This window comes from Myotis yumanensis, unplaced genomic scaffold, assembly GCF_028538775.1.
Source record: "Myotis yumanensis isolate MYYU_CA2020_CCGP unplaced genomic scaffold, mMyoYum1.0.hap1 SCAF_2, whole genome shotgun sequence".
NCBI classification, from domain to species: domain Eukaryota; kingdom Metazoa; phylum Chordata; class Mammalia; order Chiroptera; family Vespertilionidae; genus Myotis; species Myotis yumanensis.
In genome coordinates this window covers 50924874-50947411 of record NW_027223753.1, presented here as the reverse complement: position 1 = coordinate 50947411, position 22538 = coordinate 50924874, and the positions used below count along the sequence as shown (strand labels likewise).

Here is a 22538-nt window from a genome sequence, read left to right as displayed (position 1 = left end):
GTTGCTAATTTTAGTATCACTAATTTAGTGACTGTGCACTGGAAAAATAACCTTTACAAAGTGATATTTTGAAAAGAATGAGAACATGTCACTTCCCCAATTTTTTTTTTTTTTTTGTATAAGAGAACATTTATTTGGTAAATCACAGGTAGAAAAATTTCTAGAAGTGGATTTATAGAAACAAGTTACAGAGGTAAAGGAAGGGCCCATGGGACTTGGAGTGAGGAAGCTAATGGTAAAGTGTGTGGGGCAGGGAAGAGGAAGATGGGAAAGGCATGGGCGAGCTCCAGGAAGAAGAGCACCTTTCCCAATTATTTTTGTAAGGACATTATTTTAAAAACTAGAGGCCCGGTGCATAAAAATTTGTGCACTTGGGGGAGTCCCTCAGCCTGGCTAATGCCCTCTTGCAGTCTGGGACCCCTCAGGGCATGTCCACCTGCTGGCAGTCAGACATCCCTCTGGCAGCCTGGGAGCCCTCAGGGGATGTCCACTTGCCAGCAGGGAGCAGGCCTAGCTGCAGTCGGACATCCTTAGCGCTGCTGAAGAGGTGGGAGAGGCTCCCGCCACCACCGCTGTGCTGGCAGCCATCAGCCTGGCTTATGGCTGAGCAGAGTTCCCCCTGTGGGAGCGCACTGACCACCAGGGGGCAGCTCCTGCATTGAGCGTCTGCCCCCTGGTGGTCAGTGTGTGTCACAGTGACCAGTCATTCCCAGTCGTTCTGCTGTTAGGGTCAATTTGCATATTACCCTTTTATTATATAGGATAAAGGCCTGGTGCATGGGTCAGGGCCAGCTGGTTTGCCCTGAAGGGTGTCCTGGATCAGGGTGGGGGTCCTGCTGGGGTGCCTGGCCAGCCTAGGTGAGGGGCTGATGGCTGTTTGCAGGCTGGTCAAGCTCCCCAGTGGGGACCCTCACCCCATGGGGGTTTGGCCAGCCTGGGTGAGGGGCTGAGGGCTGTTTTCAGGCTGGCCACAGCCCCTTCAGGGTGGGGGGCCCTACTGGGGTGCCTGGCCTGCCTGGGTGAGGGACTGAGGGCTGTTTTTCAGCTTCCCACACCCCCTTCAGGGTGGGTGTCCCTACTGGGGTGCTTGGCCAGTCTGGGTGAGTGGCTGATGGCTGTTTTCAGGCTGGCCAAGTCCCCTGGTGACCGAAGCTCCCAGCCTCTCCTTTTTTTGTTTATTTTTTATTCTGGGATTTATTTATCTTCTATAATTGAAACTTTGTAGCCTTGAGTGAAGCCCATTTCTGGCCAGAGCAGGCGGGAAGCTTGGCTTCCTCCATTGCCGTGGGCAACCCAAGCCTTTTGCTTGCTCCAGCTCCGTGGCCACGGCAGCTGGAAGCAGGTATCTGGGATTTATTTATCTTCTATAATTGAAACTTTGTAGCCTTGAGCAGAGCTCAGGGTCGGCAAGGCAGGCAGGAAGGTTGGCTTCCTCCATTGCCTCCAAGCCTCCTGCTTGCTCCAGCTCCATGGCCGCCACCATCTTAGTTGGGTTAATTTGCATATTTACTCCTGATTGGCTGGCGTGGCGTGGCTGGTGGGCATGGCTTGTGGGTGTAGCAGAGGTACGGTCAATTTGCATGTTTCTCATTTATTAGATTAGAGGCCTGTTGCACGAAGAGATTCGTGCAATAGGCCTTCCTTTGGCTGCTGGCACTGGTTTTCCTCCCGCACCCGGGACCCAGGCCTTCGCTCTGGCTGGGCTCTGGCCAGAGCCGCCCCGGAGCCATCAGGCTTCCCTGCTTGGCAGTCCCCGGGGCCGTGAGGCCTCCATGCTCCACCTGGCCCCGGGGCCCTGTGGCCTTCCTGCTCTGCCTGGCGCCAGGGCCGTGTGGCCTCGCTGCTTCGCCGATCCAGGGGCCATGAGGCCTCGCTGCTCGCCTGGTGCCAGGGTGTGAGGCCTCGCTGCTCTGGCCCTGGGCCGTCAGACTTCACTCCACCACTTGGAACCTAGTATGCAAATTAACCGCCATCTTTGTTGGCACTTAATTTGCATATCACGCTGATTAGCCAATGGGAGACGTAGCGAAGGTATGGTCAAATACCATGTTTGTCTATTATTAGGTAAGACTAGTGGCTGGTGCACGAAATTCATGCATGGAGGGGTGGGTTCCCTCAGCCCATCCTGCAACCTCTCTAATTGGGGGCCCCTTGGGGGATGTCTGACTGCCGGCAGAAGGATTGGGCCTAAACCAGCAGTTGGACATCCCTCTCGCAATCTGGGACCGCTGGCTCCTAACTGCCTCTGCCTGCCTGCCTGATTGCCCCTAACCTCTCTGCCTGCCTGCCTGATCACCCCTAACTGCCCTCTCCTGCCAGCCTGATGTCGCCTCCAACTGCCCTTCCATGCCAACCTGGTTGCCCCCAACTGCCCTCCCCTGCTGGCCTGATCTTGCCCCCAATGGTCCTCCCCTGCCGGCCTGATCTCATCCCCAACAGCCTCTGCCTGCTTGATTATCCCTAACTGCCCTCCCCTGCCGGCCTGATCTCGCCCCCAACTGCTCTCTCCTGCCAGCCTGGTTGCCCCCAACTGCCCTCCCCTGCTGGCCTGATCTCGCCCCCAACTGCCCTCCCCTGCTGGCCTAATCTCGTCCCCAACTGCCCTCCCCTGCAGGCCAATTTGGTCCTGATTGGTCAGTTTCTATGCCAGTCAGCGTCAAAAGCTCTGCCTCCTAGGCAGCCATTGGCTCCTCACAGCACCCAGATTCTGTTCTGATTGGTTGGTTCCTATGCCAGTCAGCATCTCTGGGCCTATCAACGGGGCCTGATCAGAAAGGCAGGGCTGATCAGCAGCCTGCGTAGAGGCCTGGAGAGAAATGGAGGCATGTGGGAAACCGCCTATTTTCTTCACTAGCAGAGAGGTATGGACAGAGAACCCAGAAGGCTGGTGACCCTTGAAGCCCTAGCAAAGGTCAGAGCTGTGCACCCACTGTTAGTCCAGACAATGGTAGTTGAAGCAACTTCCCCACCAGATAGTCATGTGAATCCTTATTGATAAGATAGTCTGTGTGTTACTGGAACTTGCCTGCCTAAGGGCTATGGGTGTATCCCAAACCAATAAAAGGTTGGCATGGCCTGAGCACCAGTGGAAGTCCTTCCCCTTGAGTTGGACTTACCCGCCTGGCTCCCCAATATTTCCAAATTATCTCTTGTCTCTTCTCTTTCATTTGTGTGCGGCCCCCTCAGCAGTCAGTGCTGGGGCACTGCATCTGCAGCAGAAGCAGTCAGCAGCTGGGTTGCCACAGCAACCCAGCAGTGCTGCCTACAGGACTGACTTCTGGTTGGTTGAGCCTCGGTAGTGACCGGTTGTTATGACCCAGGGTTTTTATATATTAGGATGTTTGGCCTGGATGGTGTTGCTCAGTGGTTAAGTGTCGACCTATGAACCAGGAGATCAAGTTTCGATTCCCAGTCAGGGTACATGCCCGGGTTGTGGGCTTGATCTCGATTCCCAGTAGGGGACGTGCAGGAGGAAGCTGATCAATGATTATCATTGATATTTCTGTATTTCCCTCTCTGAAATGAATAATATATACAAAAATGTTCATCATTCTGTGAATTCTTATATTGTAATAAGTGTATATATATATGTATTTAAAAATAAATGTATTCTTAAGAATATTCCCACAGATGAAGAATTTAGTATGGTTCACATGTGTTATTTTGCTAAAGAATTTATATTAAAAAATGTATTTTTATTGCTTTCAGAGAGGAAGAAGAGATAGAAACATCAATGATGAGAATCATTGATTGGCTGCCTTCTGCATGCCCCCTACTGGAGATTGAGCCTGCAACTGGGCATGTGCCCTTGATTGGAATCGAACCCCACAGGCCGAGGCTCTATCCACTGAGCCAAACCCACTAGGGCTGCTAAAGAATTTCTAAATGAATTTCACATAAAATGAAAATGGCAACAAAATTAAAACTGAGTAAAACAGATGAGTAAATCTACAACTCCAGAATTAGTCTCATTTAGGAAGGACCTGTGCTAATAAAGCCTTAGGAACAGACATTCTGGATGCTCTTGAAAGTCCCAGTAGCATTTCCCTAACAACCATATTTAACCAAAGCTAACACAACTTAAGTACTGATTGCATGGCCCTGAGGCACTTAATCTAGAACTCAACCAAAGAAAGTGGTATTGTTTGCTAGAGGAAAAGTTGGCTTGTACATTTTCTGTGATACCCACACCAGAACTTTACTCAGTTGTAAGATGCAACTTGAAGTAAAATTAGTTTGTACTGTTCTAGTAGAAGCCCTGTTTGTTCTTTCCCTAAGTATCTAACATTTATACATACTCTCCACATAGACACTGTAATCACTACCAGGAAGATTATCATCCAAAACCCATTGTCACAAAAATAAGAGCAACATAGCCTTCTCTCTTAATCTGCATGCAACTTATTGTAGTGATTCTGCTAAAATATTACCCTAAATTAAATTATAATTTTGAAAAGCTCTATAGCAGGTAACAGGCAACACAAGCCTGCATCTCTCTGCTCCAACCCCCCCCCCCCCCCCCCGCCAAAATTATCAACTACATTGCAGGATAGGTATCAATCTCATTTCACAATTAAGAAATTCAAAGTAAAAGATACAGGTCTCCTCAGCTGCAAATGAAACCAAAACTCATGACTAGACTCATAGCCACTACCTCTCATTCACTCCTGAAGAATTTAAACAAATAAATAGGACAAACATTTTTTCTAACAAAACCACTTTTATTTTTTTAATCATTTACTACTAAATACAGAACAAAACTCAAGTGTGGAGGCAGTCAGTATTCACTTGGTTTCAACTGATTGTGTTAAAGGCTTGTGTCCTGTGCAACCTTACCATTGTGCATAAAATGTTCACTGAAAAATAACCTAGGTACGGGTTCCCTTCACTGCATTTTACATCAGTGACACTATTTTATAGCCCAAAACTTAATCCCTTTTGCAAAGTTAAGTATATTTGTATTCTGAGATTACAAGTGAGGAAACAGACTAATACTAGGTTTAACCAGGTGAAACTGCCAACATTTTACTTGTTTTGATTTACAAAAATGGCAGTCATATGGTTCAACCATCACCTACTAAGAAAGTTTTTGTAGGTTTCAGTAAATGTCACTTCTGTTCAACAGTTTTAAAATGACTATTAGGGCCATTACTAGAACTTCATAACTATAGACAAAATTCCTTTGGATAAAATCTTTAAAAAGTTACTTACTATAAACTGTAAAAACAATGCTGCTTTCTATATGGCATTTCAATTTTAAAAGTTAAAAAAATCATCAGACTTGGATAAGAGCTATACTTCCAAGTCTCATTTCCCCCTTAATCCCAGCCACTCTAACACTACTCATTTCATAAATGAATAAATATTTAGTATTGTACAGTAGATACATACCATTGAATTGCTATACTATTCCAGCAAAGGCAAATATTTCACTGAAAATATAAATTTAGTAGATATAGGTGGGATCATTTATCCTACAGTTCCTTTACTCAACCCAATTCCTACACCCAAAATATGAGAAATTTATACTAAGAAATAGATTGTTTTAGAAATTAAAGCAACTTTGATAATTCTGATGGTAACTAATCACTACAGTGATGGATTGTATAGTAAATATGTAGATTGTAGGGGAAAGGACTTGATTTGTAAAATGAATGAGGTAAATGTCATACATTCAACAGCTTGTAAATAAATACAAATACGGTTTTACAGGAACATGAACATAGGTTTAAGGGTTTTATTATCAAAGACTTGTAAAACAATTTCAGAAACTGTACATCAACATGGCACAGACTGTAGCCTACTTTTGTTTTTACTGCACAAAAGTGAAGCTGGAAACTCCTGTAACTAAGAAAACAGTTGCCTAAACTACTTTGCATTTAACATGGAATCACTGTGGGCATAAGATTACTACTGCAGTAACAGTAACACAAATTTATTGGTTTTATACAACTTGAGATCAAATAAAAAGTACATTATCAAGTACATTTGTCTCACTTTAAAAGCATATGGTCAATTTAAAATGCACTACCCCCTTTTTCCAACATTGAGATTAAAACAAATTAATAAAAGTGAAAAATTGAAAATTAGGACAAGAGATAAGTCTTTTACAGATGGACTCAGGATAGGCAGATAGCTTTCAATGATGTAGGTGTGAAATAAATTATTTCAGGGAAAAAAATTCCCAAACACCTTATGAAAAAGTATACAACTCTACTTCAAAATATGCTATTTACTCACTGCCAAAGACAGTTTCATTTGAAATCTTGTTTTTGTAATTAAAGCCTAAGCAGCCATCAAAAAAGGTTAGTGCATATATAACCTTTCAAAGTTAAACAAAAGCCACAAAATTTCAGCCACAAGGCTTAAAGGATTATCTATTTCAAATGCTTATTTCCAGATGTAACTATAAGAATGTTAACTTGTCATATCAACAAACAAGACCATAAGTAGATCCATCATGTTGGAGGATTTTAATGACATTGAGGATATTCCTGCCACAACTAACATGCAATCAGTGCATTCCCTACATGGCTCTATTACGGCAATGAATCAAATTCTAGAAATACTATAAGTGAACTTACTTAATAAAGGAGATTATACAACATAAACAATCCATGCCTGCTGTAGATGCATGCAGCTTTTCACTTCTGCTATGAAGCAGCACCAGAATAGTCAAGCTGCTTGGTTACTCAATCAGATTTCACCACATCAAGAATTGGTTACCCACATAGCATTTTCTAAAAACTTTTGGATGTAAATAATATCAATTACAGGAGCGTTATAACCATTTATAGCTCAGAGCTGTATACATCTAAGGTTTGAGATGAACAAATACAGCATGAAGATATCACACAAAGGAATGACACTGATGCATGTATACAGGTGGATTCTCATGGAGGCCATATTCAGTCACTCATATCCATGTCTTCTTCATGATGATCATCACCATTCACTTTGGATTCTCTCAGGGGATCACCAGTTCCCTTTTCCACAGAACATTCTTTTGTTTTGGGGGAAACTGGTTCTGTTGGTTTCTTCTCCTCTTTTTTCTCTTTCTCGCTGTCATACCCCTGTTCCTCTTCATCATAATCCCGTGTAACCTGCTTTGCCAAGGAGAATAATAAAAGTAAACGTCTTCACAGAAAACTCACTTCTCATAAGTACTACTACCACCTAAAATACCAAAATAAATTAGTATGTAAACATACTTTTACATCTTTATCACTCTCAGATTTTCTTTCCCGATCCTTTTCTTTATCTTTACTTTTCTTCTTCTTGCTTGTTGATCGTTCTCGTTCATCTCTGCCTCTTTCTTTGTCTTTATCTTTCTTCTTCTCCTTTTTATGCCTAGGATAACAGTAAAATGTTCTCAAAGAAAAAAAAGATGCTTTAAAGGATACGCTTGAGAATTTTAACCTGTAAGTATAGCAATAAGTTTTAACTTGTTTAGATGCTAAGCCTGACCCAAGTTCACATGATATAAAGAGGATACAGGGCCCTGGCCGGGTAGCTCAGTTGGTTAGACCATTGTCCTGATACACCACTAAGGTTGCAGGTTTGATCTCGTCAGGGCACAACAGGGGTGGGGAACCTTTTTTTTTGCCAAGGGCTATTTGGATATTTATAACATCAATTCCTGGGCCATACAAAATTATCAACCTAAAAATTAGCCTGCTGTATTTGGTCAAACATTTAATTAACTCACCCCTAATGCCTTGGGGCAAGGCCAGACCAAAATTTAGCAGGACCCGCGGTCTGGACATTTCCCACCCCTGGACATACAAGAAGCAACCAATAAATACATAAATAAGTGGAATAACAAATTGATGTTTCTATCAAATTAATAAATAATAAAAAAAAGACTAGCCCAGCCAGTGTGGCCCAGTGGTTGAGTGTCGAACTATGAACCAGGAGAGGTCAAGGTTCGATTCCTGGTCAGGGCATATGCCCGGGTTGCAGGCTCAATCCCCAGTGTGTAGTGTGCAGGAGACAGCCAATCAATGATTCTCTCGCCATCACTGATGTTTATATATATCTCTCTCCCTTATCTGAAATCAATGAAAATATATTTTAAAAAATATATAGCAAATATCCATTTTCAAAACACTGGACACAAGCCATGCTCAATAATAGAAGCAAGAAAACTAATTTGGTTACAGGCATAAAATGCTCAATCCTCGACAGTGTTTATTAAAACAGTCTCAAATCATAAGAGAAAAATAAAAGCACATTCATAAGCATTTTATGGAAAATAAAGTTCTGAAAATTAGAAAGAGTATATCTAAATCATTAGCATTCTTACCTTCTAGGGGACGGTGAGCGAGACAATTTTCTTTTCGGAGACCTGGGCTTTTTAGGAGATCTTGTGCCACTCCTGCTTCGTCGACGTCGTCTCTCTCTAGGACCACAAATGTATAAACTAGACTTTAAAATACAGACACATCATAGCAGATATGTCTATGATGGAGCTCCATTAGGAACTCAGAGCATTTTCAAATACAGTTTCGAGCTGAAGAATCAAATGAGTAATAATAAACCACAATTCTTTTTCAAACTATGTCCCTTTCCTTTAATGCTCTCAAGAAAACCCCAATTTCCAGCAATTCTTAAAAAATTACATTATCATAACATCAGATTTGTTAAACTTGAGGAAAGATTAACAGTAAGTTTTTGATTCATATATCAGTGTCCAGAAGAGGTATAGGATCGTACGTTGCAGATACTAGTAAAATAAAAAATTACTCTTAAATTCACTGGGTAAAATTTATAGAACTAAAGTTAATGTTAACGTAGGATCAAATTGATTCCCTATACTCCAGCAAGCCATGTCCCCCAACACTGCTTTGAGCAATCATTGTTTAAGAAATATAGCCTTTTCCCTCTCTTTAAAACAGAGTGCAGAGCCTTTTTTCTGCCCAGTGCCACTTGGATATTTGTAACATCATTCGTGGGCTATACAAAATTATCAACTTAAAGATTAGCCTGCTGTCCTGGCTGGTGTGGCTCAGTTGGTTGAGCGTCAGCCATGCACCAAAAGGTTGCCAGTTTGATTGCTGGTTAGGGCACATGCACAAGTTGCAAGCTAAAACCCCGGTGGGTGGTGATGGTGGGGAGGGTTGGTTGCAGGAGGCAGCCAATCAATGTTCTGCTCTCACATAGCTTTTCTCTCTCACTGCCCCTTCCTCTCTCTTGGTGAGATGTCCCCCACCTGTGGTTTAAAATGTGGCTTAAAAAAAAATTCTGCTGGTTACTATTCTCAAAAGCTATTAGAACTTGTGAGATTACAATTTAGGCACAAAATAAAAATAAAACCCCATTAATTTCAGTTGTCTAGCTTTCATAAAAGCTTTAGGAAAAAAAAAATACACAAAAAAACCACCCAAAACCAACCAAACAAAAAATTACCTTTACAACCCTGTGTGGCACCCCCCCCCCCCCCCCCCGGAAACATTACACACAACTTCTCATTCATCAAATATTATCAAGGTGATCCAATAATTAAGCAGTGTAGAGTGCTTATGAATAAGTATATTAAATAAAGGAACAGGCAAAAACAACAAAAAGAAAAAATAAAAGGAAAAAATGAAGAGCAAGATAAGAAAAATAAATGCTGCACACCCCATCTTTCCCTAAGACCTAGTTTGTCATTTTCTTAAATACTTACACATGGTTTCATTTTCTGTTTTAAATAGTTGCCTCTCTGTATCTGCAGGTTTTACATCTATGGATGCCGGAGGGCTAACTGTATGCATTATTCTATGCCATTTAATAAAGGGTGTGCCCCCCCAATGTATACACATATTTTGAATAATTATAAAGGCAGTGTTTATAAAATACATTTCATTTTCAAAATTGAGGTATCAGCTGTTAAACTGTGCATATATCTTTTGGGGACACCCTGTATAAGGGACTTGAGCTTCTTGGATTTTGGTTTCTGCTGGGGGTCTTAATGTAATTTACATTTTCTGAAAATATTCCTCACCCTGAGAAGAAACCCCATAATACATTACCTTTAGGTATCACACCCCAACCATTAATCTACTTTTTGTCTTTATAGATTTATCTATTCTGGACACTTGTCAATGGAATCCTACAATTTATGGTTCTTTGTGACTGACTACTTTCATCTAAGTTGCCAAGGCTCATCCACCTGGTAATATTTATCAGTACTTTATTCCTTTTCATTGCTGGATAATTCATTGTATAGCTATACCATTTTGTTCACACTTGTTAGTTAATGAACACCTGGGCTGACTTTTTGGTTATTATGAGTAATAACACTGCTATGAAAATTAGTGTACACAGTTTTGTGTGTAACATTTTCATTTCTTTTGGGTATATCCTTAGAAGTGAAAATACTGTGTCAAAACTCTTAATTTTTTTAAGGAATTACCAACCGTTTTTCCAAAGCAGTTGCACCATTTTATATTCATGCCAGCAACATACAGAGTCCCAGGTTCTCCACATACTTGCCAACACTAGTTACCATCTGTCTTTTTTAATAATAACCATCCTAGTGTTTGTTTTTTGTTTTAATATATTTTATTGATTTTTTACAGCGAGGAAGGGAGAGGGATAGAAAGTTAGAAACATCGATGAGAGAGGAACATCGATCAGCCGCCTCCTGCACACCCCCCACTGGGGATATGCCCGCAACCAAGGTACATGCCCTTGACTGGAATCGAACCCGGGACCCTTCAGTCCGCAGGCTGACGCTCTATCCACTGAGCCAAACCGGTCAGGGCAATGTCTGTGGTTTTGATTTGCATTTCCCTGATGACTAATGTATATCTTTTCATGTTTATCAGACACTTGCATATATTCTTTGGAGAACTGTCAATTCAGATTCTTTGGCCATTTTTTAATTAGGTTGTCTTACTATAATTGAGTTGTAACAGTTCTTTGTATATTCTAGATACAAGTCCCTTTTTGAATATATAATCTGTTACTTTCTAGCACTCTGGCTTGTCTTTAAGTTCTTGACAGTATTCTTTGAAACATAAAAGTTTTTAATTTTGATGACCGCCAAAATTTACATTTATCTTTTGTTATTTATGCTTTTGATGTCATATCTAGAAAACCATTGCCAAATTCAAGGTCATGAAGATTTACTTCCATTTTAGGTTTTACATTTAGGCCATGCATCCATTTTGAATTAATTTTTGTATGTAGAGTGACCCTCCTAAGCATTTAATAATCAATGTAAGAAAACAATCACTACAGCAAAATGTGTAAACTAGATTGGAAGAAAATGGAGTTACTAAGTATGGCCAGCCCTTACTAATCCTATAATAAAATCCTAATATGCAAATCAACCAAACAGCAGACCAACCAGTCGCTATGACGTGCACTGGCCACCAGGGGGCAGATGCGCAATGCAGGAGCTGTCCCCGACTGGGGGCAGCTCATGCGTTGAGTGTCTGCACCCAAGAGGGAGGCAACCAGCGGTGGCAGGGGGTGGGGCCGGCCAGCGGGAGCACCAGGCCACCAGGCAAGGTGGGTACCAGTGGGGGGGACCCTGATCATCGGCCAGGCCTACGGACCCTACCCTATATATTGGGAAGAGTCTCTTAGATTTAAAAATTAAAACCTGACAAGGCTACTCTAACACTGAAAAAACAGGATGATGCAGTGATGACATTCAAGGACTTTGGCTTGCACATTTTGTAGTCAGCCCTGATTCTGACACTTGTAACAACTATGTGACAAAACCAATTACTTACCTTCTCTCTGCTTCAGTTTTTCCACCCATAAGACGGGGAAAATGGTACTACTGCCTCAGAAGGATCATGTTATGTACTACTTTTTATAATCAGGGCAAAAAAATGTAGCTGCCCCTACAACAGCAAGATGCCTTTCACCTGTATGAAAAGTATGGTCACTGGTGTATGCAGCGTCCTGGATGGCTAGAGTGATGTCTGACTGCCGGTTTAGGCCCGATCGGACATCCCCTGAGGGCACAGGCTGGGTTTAGGGACCCTCCCCTGCCCGTGCACGAATTTCGGGCACTGGGCCTCTAGTTTCATAAATACCAATGTTTATATACCATTGCGAAAAACACATTCCTGTGGAGTAAAGTTAACATTTAATTTTCACACTATGGCAGAATTACAAGTCTAAGAATGACACAAATTAGAACTTGACTACTTGCTATTATTTTATCAACAAAACCCTATATAGGGGGAAAAACTCTTGACTATTAACGTGGACATTTAAAGCATGACTTACTATGTAATAAAAATGTTTCATGTAATAATTCAAATCAGGATACAAAATGCATGTAGCAAACTAGAAAATGACCTCTGTTGAACTCCATATTATGTCAAATTCACTCTACACAGGCGTTCGCCAACCAGTGGTCCACATACCACTGGTGGTCCACATGGTCCAAAAGGTTGGCAACAGCTGCTCTACACTATGCATGTCAAACTCACCACGAATTTGACATGCTTGCTCTACACCATAAATAGTAAGTAAAAAGAAAAGAACTTTAGGTTATTCTTCACAAGTTGCCTTTAAAATTTGTTAACACTGAAGTATGTACAGAGGTGGGCAAAAGTAGTTTTACAGTTCATATGGAAAACAATACAATAATTAATAATACGAGAATAAACTTTTTTGTACTCACAACTGTAAGCCTACCTTTGCCCACTCCTGTACGTACTAGAAAACATGCAATGCTCACAAACTATTGATATCCTTGCAAATAGTTTTAAGAAATGCCAGGAATTTATAATGTCTTACCTGCTTGCACTTCTGGACCGTCTGGCTGTGCTATAACTTTTTGGTGGTGTTTTGGAACGTTTCTTTTCTTTGTCTTCTTTCTTTTTGTCTCTAATAAATGAACATAATTTATGAATGCATTAATAAATTTCACCTAATAAAAACTTATACAGTACAATCAAATAAACACAAAAGCACAGTGAGATCTAATTCCATTCTTAAAATGCGAACATTATTCTGATACTAAATATAGAAATATAATTCGAATGGTATTACTTGTGATTAAAAATTTTTAAGAAAAAAATCCTACTTTTCTGGTATTCTACAGAAAACTTCTCTCCAATAGAGAGCATAGACTATAGAGAGAAAATGATAAAGGATGTTGGCCAGTTTCTTGATTGACTGGTACAAACACCAATAGTTTTAATAATTGTCTCTAGGCTCTTCAGTAGTCATTTTCCTCTCAAGTGATTTGTTTTCCAACCCACCATTGCTCTATGTCTTCTGTCAGGCCAAAACCCATTATCATGCACTATCAAAATTACTTATTATTAATATTCTTCCAAAGCACACACTCATGTTAACCTCTTTCATGGACCTAGCCAACTTTCTACCTTTGTTTCTGCTGCTAACTATTCTGGGCTACTAGAAAAAATATCGGGTCATAATCAACTGGTACTGTAACCTTATCAATTCTAAGTCTTTTTCCAGATTGTTTGAATTGACTTTTATTCCCCTCAGCATGTTGTTTTTTAAAAAATATATATTTTATTGATTTTTTACAGAGAGGGAGAGGGATAGTTAGAAACATCGATCAGCTCCCTCCTACACACCACCTACTGGGGATGTGCCCGCAACCAAGGTACATGCCCTTGACCGGAATCGAACCTGAGACCTTTCAGTCCGCAAGCCGATGCTCTATCTACTAAGCCAAAGCGGTTAGGGCTCAGCATGTTTGTTAAAGGAAGTTATTATTTCTTTATAAGAGTTTTTCTATTACTTGTGCTCAGTCTTCTCCTTCTAGTATCCCTATGATACAAATGTTGTTTTGTTTCATGGTGTCCCAAAGTTCCCTTAAACTATCCTCCTGATCTTCAATTTTTCCTTTTGCTGCTCTAATTGGTTTTTTTCCTACCTTGTATTTCAAGTCACTGATTCTATCTTCTGCCCCACTTAATCTACTTTTGATTCCTTCTAATGTATTCTTTATGTTAGATATTAATCTTCATTTCCAACTGATTCTTTTTTTAAAATATATTTTATTAATTTTTACAGAGAGGAAGGGAGAGGGATAGAGAGTTAGAAACATCGATCAGCTACCTCCTGCACACTCCCTACTGGGTATGTCCTCACAACCAAGGTACATGCCCTGGATTGGAATCAAACCTGGGACCCTTGAGTCCGGAGGCAGACGCTCTACCCCCCGAGCCAAACCGGTTAGGGCCCAACTGATTCTTATTTATGGTTTCTATTTCCTGTTTCATGCTGTTGTAGTTCTAAGTTTCTGGAAATCACCACAAAGTTCCTTGATCATCTTTATAACCATTACTTTGAACTCTCAGTCACCCCTTCTCTTCATTCAAGTCATTTTATTTTGTTAATCCTCCCCGAAGGATATTTTTCCATTAGTTTTTAGAGAGTGGAAGGGAGGTGGGAAGGCAGAGAGAGAGAGAGAAACATAGATATGAGTCACAATGTTTGGTTGCCTCTCACACATGCCCTGACCAGGGTCAGCTATCAAGCCTGCAACTGAGGTATGTGCCCTTGACTGGAATCGGGCCCAGAATCCTTCAGGGCATATGTGGGAGGAAGCTGGTTTGTTTGACTGAATTAAGAGATGACCCACCTTGTAAAACACAACTAAAAGCCTTGTTACAGTCTCAGTCAGCAAAACTATCCCAGAATTTATGTTCCCAGTTGTTATATGTTTGCCAAGAATAAATTTTTTTGGTCCCCTTCTGTCCTTTTAAAAAAATTACATAATTAAATGAATAGGTAAAGTAGTATAAAGAACTGCTTCTAAAATTATGAGGCAAATATTTTAGAAAGAGATACAATGATTTGGTAGATGTTACTCAAGACTATCATGCTAATTTAAAGTTTCACTTTAAATGAAAAAGACTGATTATTGAACACATATTTAAGTCAAAATGTTTGCCTTTTACTGACAAATTATATATTTTTATTGATTTCAGAGAGATAGGGAGAGGGAAAGATAGAAACATCAATGATGAGAGAACCATCAATCAGCTGCCTCCTGCAACCACCCCACTGGGGATCAAACCTGCAACCTGAGGAAGGGGCCCTGACCAGGAATCCAATCTCGTGGTTCATAGATCAACACTGAATCACTGAGCCATACCAGCAGGCAATATATTTGCTTTTTAATAAATCCTCACTTCAATTCTCTACTGGTCCCAAATCATGGGATAAGAGACTCTAAATATGGCATATAGTCATTTTTAATATGTAACATCTATTTATTGATTTCAGAGAGGAATAGAAAAGGAGAGATAGAAACATCAATGGTGACAGAGAATCATTTCTTGGCTGCCTCCTGCACCCCCCTACTGTGGATAAGCCCCCAACCCCGCATGTGTTCTGACCAGGAGTCAAACCCTGACCTCCTTGGTTCATAGGTCAATGCTCAGCCACTGAGTCACAGTGGCCAGGCATTAATAAATATTTTTAAGTATTGATGATGAAATGTGTAAAGATGAATTAAAGGATGGTTGTCTCTCATAAACTCCTTGGCATATCACAAGGAATGGCTGGTAGCACTAAATCCTTAGTGGTGGTTGAATGGATAGGAGGAAATAAAGGAAAGTAGTAGGACAGCTATAAATAGAAATCTGAAGTTTATAAAGGAAATAAGAAAAACAAATGCTAGACTCATAAACTTTAAATAGTTTCTTCCCCTTCTATTGGTATTTCCCAATACCATTGCTTTTGTCATTAAGTAGCACAGTATTTGGGGTCTTGAGAACTCTAAATTTTGTCTTCCCACCCAATGTTAACCATCCACTATACCTGTTTTTGGATGTGCTCCTTGACCTTCTACCTCTCTCTCTGGAATGAGATCTTCTCCGTCTGGGACTTTTGGATCGTCGCCTACTCCTTGACTTAGAATGTGACCTCCTTCTAGATCTGCTTCTTGACCGCCTAATGAAAGAAAGCCAATACACATACTTAAATAGAAAAGGTTAGTTGTGTTTATGACTATATCACTTAGTATCAGATAAAAGACTTATAAGCTTCATTAAGTGGGGGCAATTTACTACCAGTTGCTATCATTATTTAGTCCATATAATAAACATTTTTATTACCCTAGAAATATGAATACCTTTTGTTGAAACTATCAAACTAGTCCTATGTCCATTGAATCTACAACAGCAAATGTAAAAATACTGCTAGACATGAAAAAAAAAAGATCAAATAAAAAAAAAAAAATACCTGAATGATTTGCATTATCTTACTCAGTATATAGCACCTTAGCATGTTATTTATTGATTCCTCACTATTGCATGTTAAATCTATCAATTACCAAATACTCATATATGCTTACTACATGCTTTACAAATACTCATAATGAGCCTATAATGTAGGTACCATTATTACTCCCATCTTATAAATGAAACCACTTAGTGTTGCTTCTATAATTTTTAATTTTTGTTCTCTAAAATATATCCTACTTCTTTAATTTGCAATTTAAGAACAATGCAGGCCTTCCTTATACAGATTTATATAATTCAGTACAAACTGCTTTATTCTCACTACCATTCCTTCCTGTCATGTAAAAGAAATGTCTCTGTACCCTCTTCATTCCACTCCTCCCCCTAAAACCTAGTTTCTTTCTCTCCCAGAAATTAAGTAAAATTAACCCTTTTGATGTTATCATTAATCCTCCTTCTATTCCCTTCTACATTAAGATTAAAAATAAACTGCAATATTTTGCTTAGACTTAAATCATTTAACTCTTAGTGACCATTCAACCGTTCTCTGAAAATTTTCAAATGTATTCTAAACCTTTTGCCTTCACGTTTTCAAGGTGCCAAAGGACGGACATTTTATAAATGGAAATTATCTCATTTATAAGCCAGCTAACAACTGAGTGCATTCATGAACTAACCTCTTTCAGCCTACTACTTTAGCAAAGAAAAATAAAAGCAATTCCATTACAGAACAGTTGTAATTTAAAAGGAATTAAAAAACTCAGCACTCTGGCCTTAGTATAAGTATGTATATTAAATATTGACCCTCTTCTTCTTCCTTATGTATTAACAAAATTTCTGTTGCCATCATTCTCTAATAGCTGTTTCAAAATTCATCACTGGTGTTTCATCAAATCCAATGAATTTTTATTTTAACCATCTTATATTTGACCATATTATGCAACTATTTACTAAAACATTTCCCTCTTAAAAACATGTCTATATCCTAGAAAATTTTCATGTAATGGTTACCTTTTTGTAAGTTCCATAAGGACAGGAAGTGTGTATATCTTACTGACCACGAACCCTTGAGAAATTACTAATGTGTCTGACTTAAATGAAAGGTATGAATATAGGGTGTCCCCCCCAAAATGTATACACACTTTGAATAATTGTAAAGATTTTTTGGGGGACACTGTATTTTGATTCTGATATAAAATATCAGATTCCTCATTTTCTTTAAAAAATATATTTTAAATACATTTTATTGATTTTTTTACAGAGAGGAAAGGAGAGGGAGAGTTAGAAACATCGAACAGCTGTCTCCTGCACACTCCCTACTGGGTATGTGCCCGCAACCAAGGTACATGCCCTTCATCGGAATTGAACCTGGGACCCTGGAGTCCGCAGGCTGACGCTCTATTCACTGAGCCAAACCGGTTAGGGCAAAAAGAAAAAAAAAAGAAAAAAAAATATATATATATATATTTTTTTACCATGGACAGTATTACAGATGTCCTCCATTTCCTCCCCATGTCTCTCCCCCTGCCCAGGCTTTCACCACACTATTGTGCGTCCATGGGCTGTGCATAGCCTATCTAATAATAGACAAACATGGTAACTGACTGTACCTTCGCTACGCCTCCCATTGGCTAATCAGCACGATATGCAAATTAATCGCCAACAAAGATGGCAACTAATTTGCATACTGCAGGCAGGGCGGGACAGCGCCATCCCGCCTGCCCTGCCGCCTTCCCGGCCTGCTATCTGCGACCTAGGGCGGCCGGGCGGGGCAGCAGCGATCCGCCGGCCCGCCCAGGCGTCCCGTGTGCGACCCGACGTGGGGCAGCAGTGATTGGCCGGCCCGCCTGGGCGTCCCGTGTGCAACCCGCCTAGGGCGACCCATGTGTGACCTGATCTGGGGCAGTGCCCCAACCCCGGGATTGGCCCTGCCGTGTGCGAGACCCGGGGAAGTGGGGCAGGCACTGAGGGATTGGGCCTGCCATCTGCCACCCGGGAAGTGGGCTTAAGCCAACAGGTGGTTATCTCCCGAGGGGTCCCAGACTGTGAGAGGGCACAAGTGGGGTTAAGGGACACCCCCCTACCTGCCCCCCCGCCCCCCCCATGCACAAATTTTTAGTATATAAGTTCTTTGGTTTATCTCTTTTCTGTCACACACTCTCTGAGGTATATCAGTATGTTCCATGTCTCCATGGCAGGGGACTTATTTTGTTGGTCAATTCATTTTGATTCTACAATCCTTTTAGCTAAGTTGAATCACATTTTTCCTGCTTTTGTATGTGTATAGAAAAAATACAGATGCAGAAAAGAAAACCATATGCCCATTCTTACACAAGTTTTTTCCTAAACAAAGTGATTAATAATAGTTTTTAAAAAGCCAATAAACAGAAGTACCACATCAATGTATTATAAGGTCCTGAAACAGTTATCTTTCAAGAATAATGTACTACAGAGCCATTTTAACACACTAGTTTATATGAGCTTTTAAAAATCACAAAAATAGAGACTTGTATATAATGTATCTAAGTAAAAAAGCTTATTGAAAGAAATGGCCAATTTTATATGCTAGGATGCTTAAGATATTACAAGCTATAATAATTATCTGTTATGAAGTGTTATTACAAGTGTCCAAAACACTTTGTTCAAGGAAATACATGCTTCACTGTTATTTCCCATTAATCATACATATCAAAGTAATTCAAACTAAATTTTGAGAGCCCTGGGATGTACTTGGTACTATATGTAAAAAACATAGGTTCTCCTTTTTAAGTGTTAAAACTAAGCTGTAAGAGCACCGACCTGAAAGATAATGGAATTCTAAGCAGTATCAACATTGCATGTAAAAACAAAGAAAAAGGGGTTCCTTAAGTGGAAATGAAGGTATCAGAAAGAGCATTAGGTAGAAAGGAACATCAAGAGCAAAAACTTGAAAGCATAAAGAAAATGATTATATTCAGGTAAGCATTGTTGTGGTTAACTGTTTTGGAGTGGTAAATGACAAGTGTGAAAAGAAAAACTAGGTTGAATAGTAAAAAAAACCCTAAATGCCACTCTAAGGTTTAACACCTTCAGGCAATAGGGAGCTTCTCAAGGTTTAATAGGTTGTGATATGATTCTAATTTAGGTTTTTAGTAGACATCTTTAGGAAGACTAAAACAGGGTGGGGGAAGATAGGTAAAAGGAAATCAGACAGTTATACCACATGTTAATATTTTGCTATGGACTGAATGTTTGTGTCCCTCCCAAAATTCTTTTGCAAAGCTTAATCTCCAATGTGATATTTTAATGTGGGGTCTTTGGGAGGTAATTAGGTCAAAAGGGTGCAGCTTTCATGATTAAGAATAATGTCCTTTTTGAAAGAGATCTTAGAGTCCCCTTGGCCCATTACAATATGAGGACACAGCAAAAAGCCCATTATAAATAATAGGTCCTCATTAGACACCAAATTTGCTGGCACCTCGATCTTGGACTTCTCAGCTTCCAGACCAGTCACAAACAAATCTCTATAGGTTATAAGCCACCCAGTTTATAGTATTCTGAGTAGGGGAAGACAATGGATGAGAAATGACTTGATAATGTCATGGGGTCCATGAGGCCAAAATTATTTTCAAAATAGTAAGATATTATTTGTCTTTTTTACTGTGTTGACATTTGCACTAATGGTAAAAGTGCTGGAATCACCTTAGCACAAACAAAGGTAGTGGCAACTGAATTGCCCTAGTAGTCACTGTATTCTTCACAGGCATTTGTAGTACTAGCAGTAAAAGAATAAAAATGTTACTCCCCATATGGAAGTGCACTGACCACCAGGGGCCAGCTCCTGCATTGAGCATCTGCCCCCGGTGGCCAGTGCGTATCATAGAAACCGGCCATTCTGCCGTTCAGTCAATTTGCATATTAGCCTTTTATTATTATTACTAGAAGCCTGTTGCACGAAGATTCGTGCAATAGGCCTTCCTTCCCCTGGCTGCTGGCATCGGTTTTCCTCCGGCACCCGGGACCCAGGCCTTTGGTCCGGCCACAGCGAGGCTTGGCCGCAGCGGAGAAACCAAGCCTCTTCAATCTTCAGTCTTCGCTCTGCGCCTGCATATGCAAATTAACTGCCATCTTTGGTTAATTTGCACAGTCGCTATGATTGGCTGGTGGGTGTAGCGGAGTGACACCAATTTGTATGTTTCTCTTCTTTTATTAGTGTAGATACAGGATGTCCCTATTTCCCTTTTGCCCCCTCTACCCAGCTCTTGCCCACTTCTCTCTGGCCATCACCATACTGTTGTCTGTGTCCATGGATTGTGCGTATATTTTCTTTGGCTAATCCCTTCTTTAAATTTTTATGTTCAGATAAGTGCTTATAACTGCACTATTATATATTTTCTATTATATCATTTAGAATTAAGATATTTTTTAATTGAACCCTTGTAAATTTTAGCACAATTTAATAAATTATGCTAGAAGCAATTAGGAGATTTTTCATGTAATGCAGATACATTTCAATTAATATTTTATTAATTTTTAATTTTTAATATTTTAATTTGAAATAATCTCATACATGTAAAAAAAACACTATAAAATACTACAGCATATTATATTACCCTTCACCCAATTTCTTAGGTGTTAATAATTTAAACATAACCATTATACAACTAACACAATTTGGAATATATTTTTCTTATAATCTCTTTAATGTTACTTAATCCATTTACTTTGTTTTTGTTAATCTTCACCCAAGGATATCTTTCCATTGAATTTTAGAGAGAGTGAAGGGAAAGGGAGAGACACATTGATTGGTTGCCTCCTGCACATGCTCTGATAGGGACTGGTGATCAAGTCAGCAACTGAGGTACATGTCCTTGACTGGAATCGAACCTGGGACCCTTCAGTCCAAAGGCTAATGCTCTATCCACTGAGCAAAACAGGCTGCAGCTTAATTCATTTACTTTTAATTTATATGTGTCTTTTTATTTAAAGTGGGTTTTGTTTTTGATTCACCCTCATAATCTGTCTTTTAATTGGTGCATTTATGCCACTGACTTTCAGAGTGCTTACTGATAGAGTTACTGCCATATCTGGCAGCTCCTGGGGCTTGCGGGGCCAGCCTGCCTATGGCCTGGGACCGGACTTGGGTCCCGGGCAGCAGGCAAGCGGCTTATGGGGTCACCCATGGGGGCCTGGATGGCGGCTTGCGCTGTCCCGCCTGCCTGCAGTATGCAAATTAGCTGCCATGTTTGTTGGTGGTTAATTTGCATATCACGCTGATTAGCCAATGGGAGGTGTAGTGAAGGTACGGTCAATTACCATGTTTGGCTATTACTAGATAGGATACCGTAAATGGGAGATGGCGATGTAACCACAAAACGACATATGTCGAGTCCTATGTAACCCGAGGACTGCCTGTATAAAGTTCTGAGCTTTTAAGAGAAAATTTTGGAAAACTTGAACCCACCATTTTGAACTGACAGCATTTTCTGATGAGATTTGTGGTGGTAGCACCAAATGCCATTTTTGTTGCCATATAACAAAACATGTCAACATCTGAAAACTTGCATAAAGCAATGAATTGATTATTTTGCAAATCGCCAACGCACAATTTTACAAAAGGATGCTTGGGAAAAAGATTCATTCAAAGTTTAAGAGAGTATGAAAGGTTCATTTATGGTTTCAGATTCCCTACTGCAGCTATCTTTTAAGAAACTATCACAGGTCAAGTTTTGGTGGTATATCAAAGAACACTAGTTGCAGTTTACCTGGAAAAAAGTACAACTTTTTCCTTTTCCAACGATGTTTTTGTGAAGCCAGATCCCCACACCGCCCCCCCTCTCTATATATGTGTGTGTGTGTGTGTATATATGTTTTTTAATCCTCACTCGAGGATATTTTTTCCCATTGATCTGTAGAGAGAGTGTGGAAGGAAGGGAGGGGAGCGGGAGAGGGAGAGACATCAACATTGACATCGATGTGAGAGACACATCGACTGGTTGCCTCTCATTTGCACTCTGCCCAAGGCTGGGGATCAAACTTGCAACTAAGGTACACGTCCTTGACTGGGAATCAAACTTGTGACCTTTTGGCTTGCTGGCTAATGCTCTAACCACTGAGGAAAACCAGTCAGGGCAGATTTTCTCTATACAACCAAAATTTATTGAATGTAGAATCTTGTGTGTCTATATTATAAATGTTAAAGAGATTTGCAAAAAGTACAACAAAGTCACTCTTCTAATTTCTTCTTTAAAAAGTTTAGTTTTGCTTGGCTGGTGTGCCTCAGTGGCTGAACGTCGACCTATGAACCAGGAGATCATGGTGAGATTCCTGATCAGGGCACATGCCCAAGTTAAGGGCTCCATCCCCAGTAGAGGGCGGGAA

General features: G+C 40.3%; 2 protein-coding genes across 9 annotated transcripts in view; one reads left to right on the top strand and one right to left on the bottom strand.

Annotated features, from left to right (window-relative positions):
- ANKRD13C (ankyrin repeat domain 13C) overlaps window positions 1-10261 on the top strand; it is a 92124-nt gene extending 81863 nt beyond the window's left edge. The window contains exon 13 of the mRNA XM_070405372.1: window positions 10061-10261. Within this exon, the coding sequence (XP_070261473.1) occupies window positions 10061-10116 (56 nt within the window). The 3' untranslated portion in view covers window positions 10117-10261. The remainder of the gene's footprint in view (window positions 1-10060) is intronic.
- The window catches only part of SRSF11 (serine and arginine rich splicing factor 11), a 50392-nt gene continuing 33577 nt past the window's right edge, over window positions 5724-22538 (bottom strand). For 2 of the 8 annotated variants that reach the window (XM_070405374.1, XM_070405373.1), the window contains exons 9-13: window positions 15757-15888; window positions 12748-12837; window positions 8306-8422; window positions 7212-7371; window positions 5724-7106 (exon numbers count right to left, since the gene is read on the bottom strand). In XM_070405374.1, the coding sequence (XP_070261475.1) occupies window positions 6909-7106; window positions 7212-7371; window positions 8306-8422; window positions 12748-12837; window positions 15757-15888 (697 nt within the window). In that variant the 3' untranslated portion in view covers window positions 5724-6908. The remainder of the gene's footprint in view (window positions 7107-7211; window positions 7372-8305; window positions 8423-12747; window positions 12838-15756; window positions 15889-22538) is intronic. The other 6 variants (XM_070405375.1, XM_070405377.1, XM_070405378.1 and 3 more) reach the window with 6 other exon arrangements.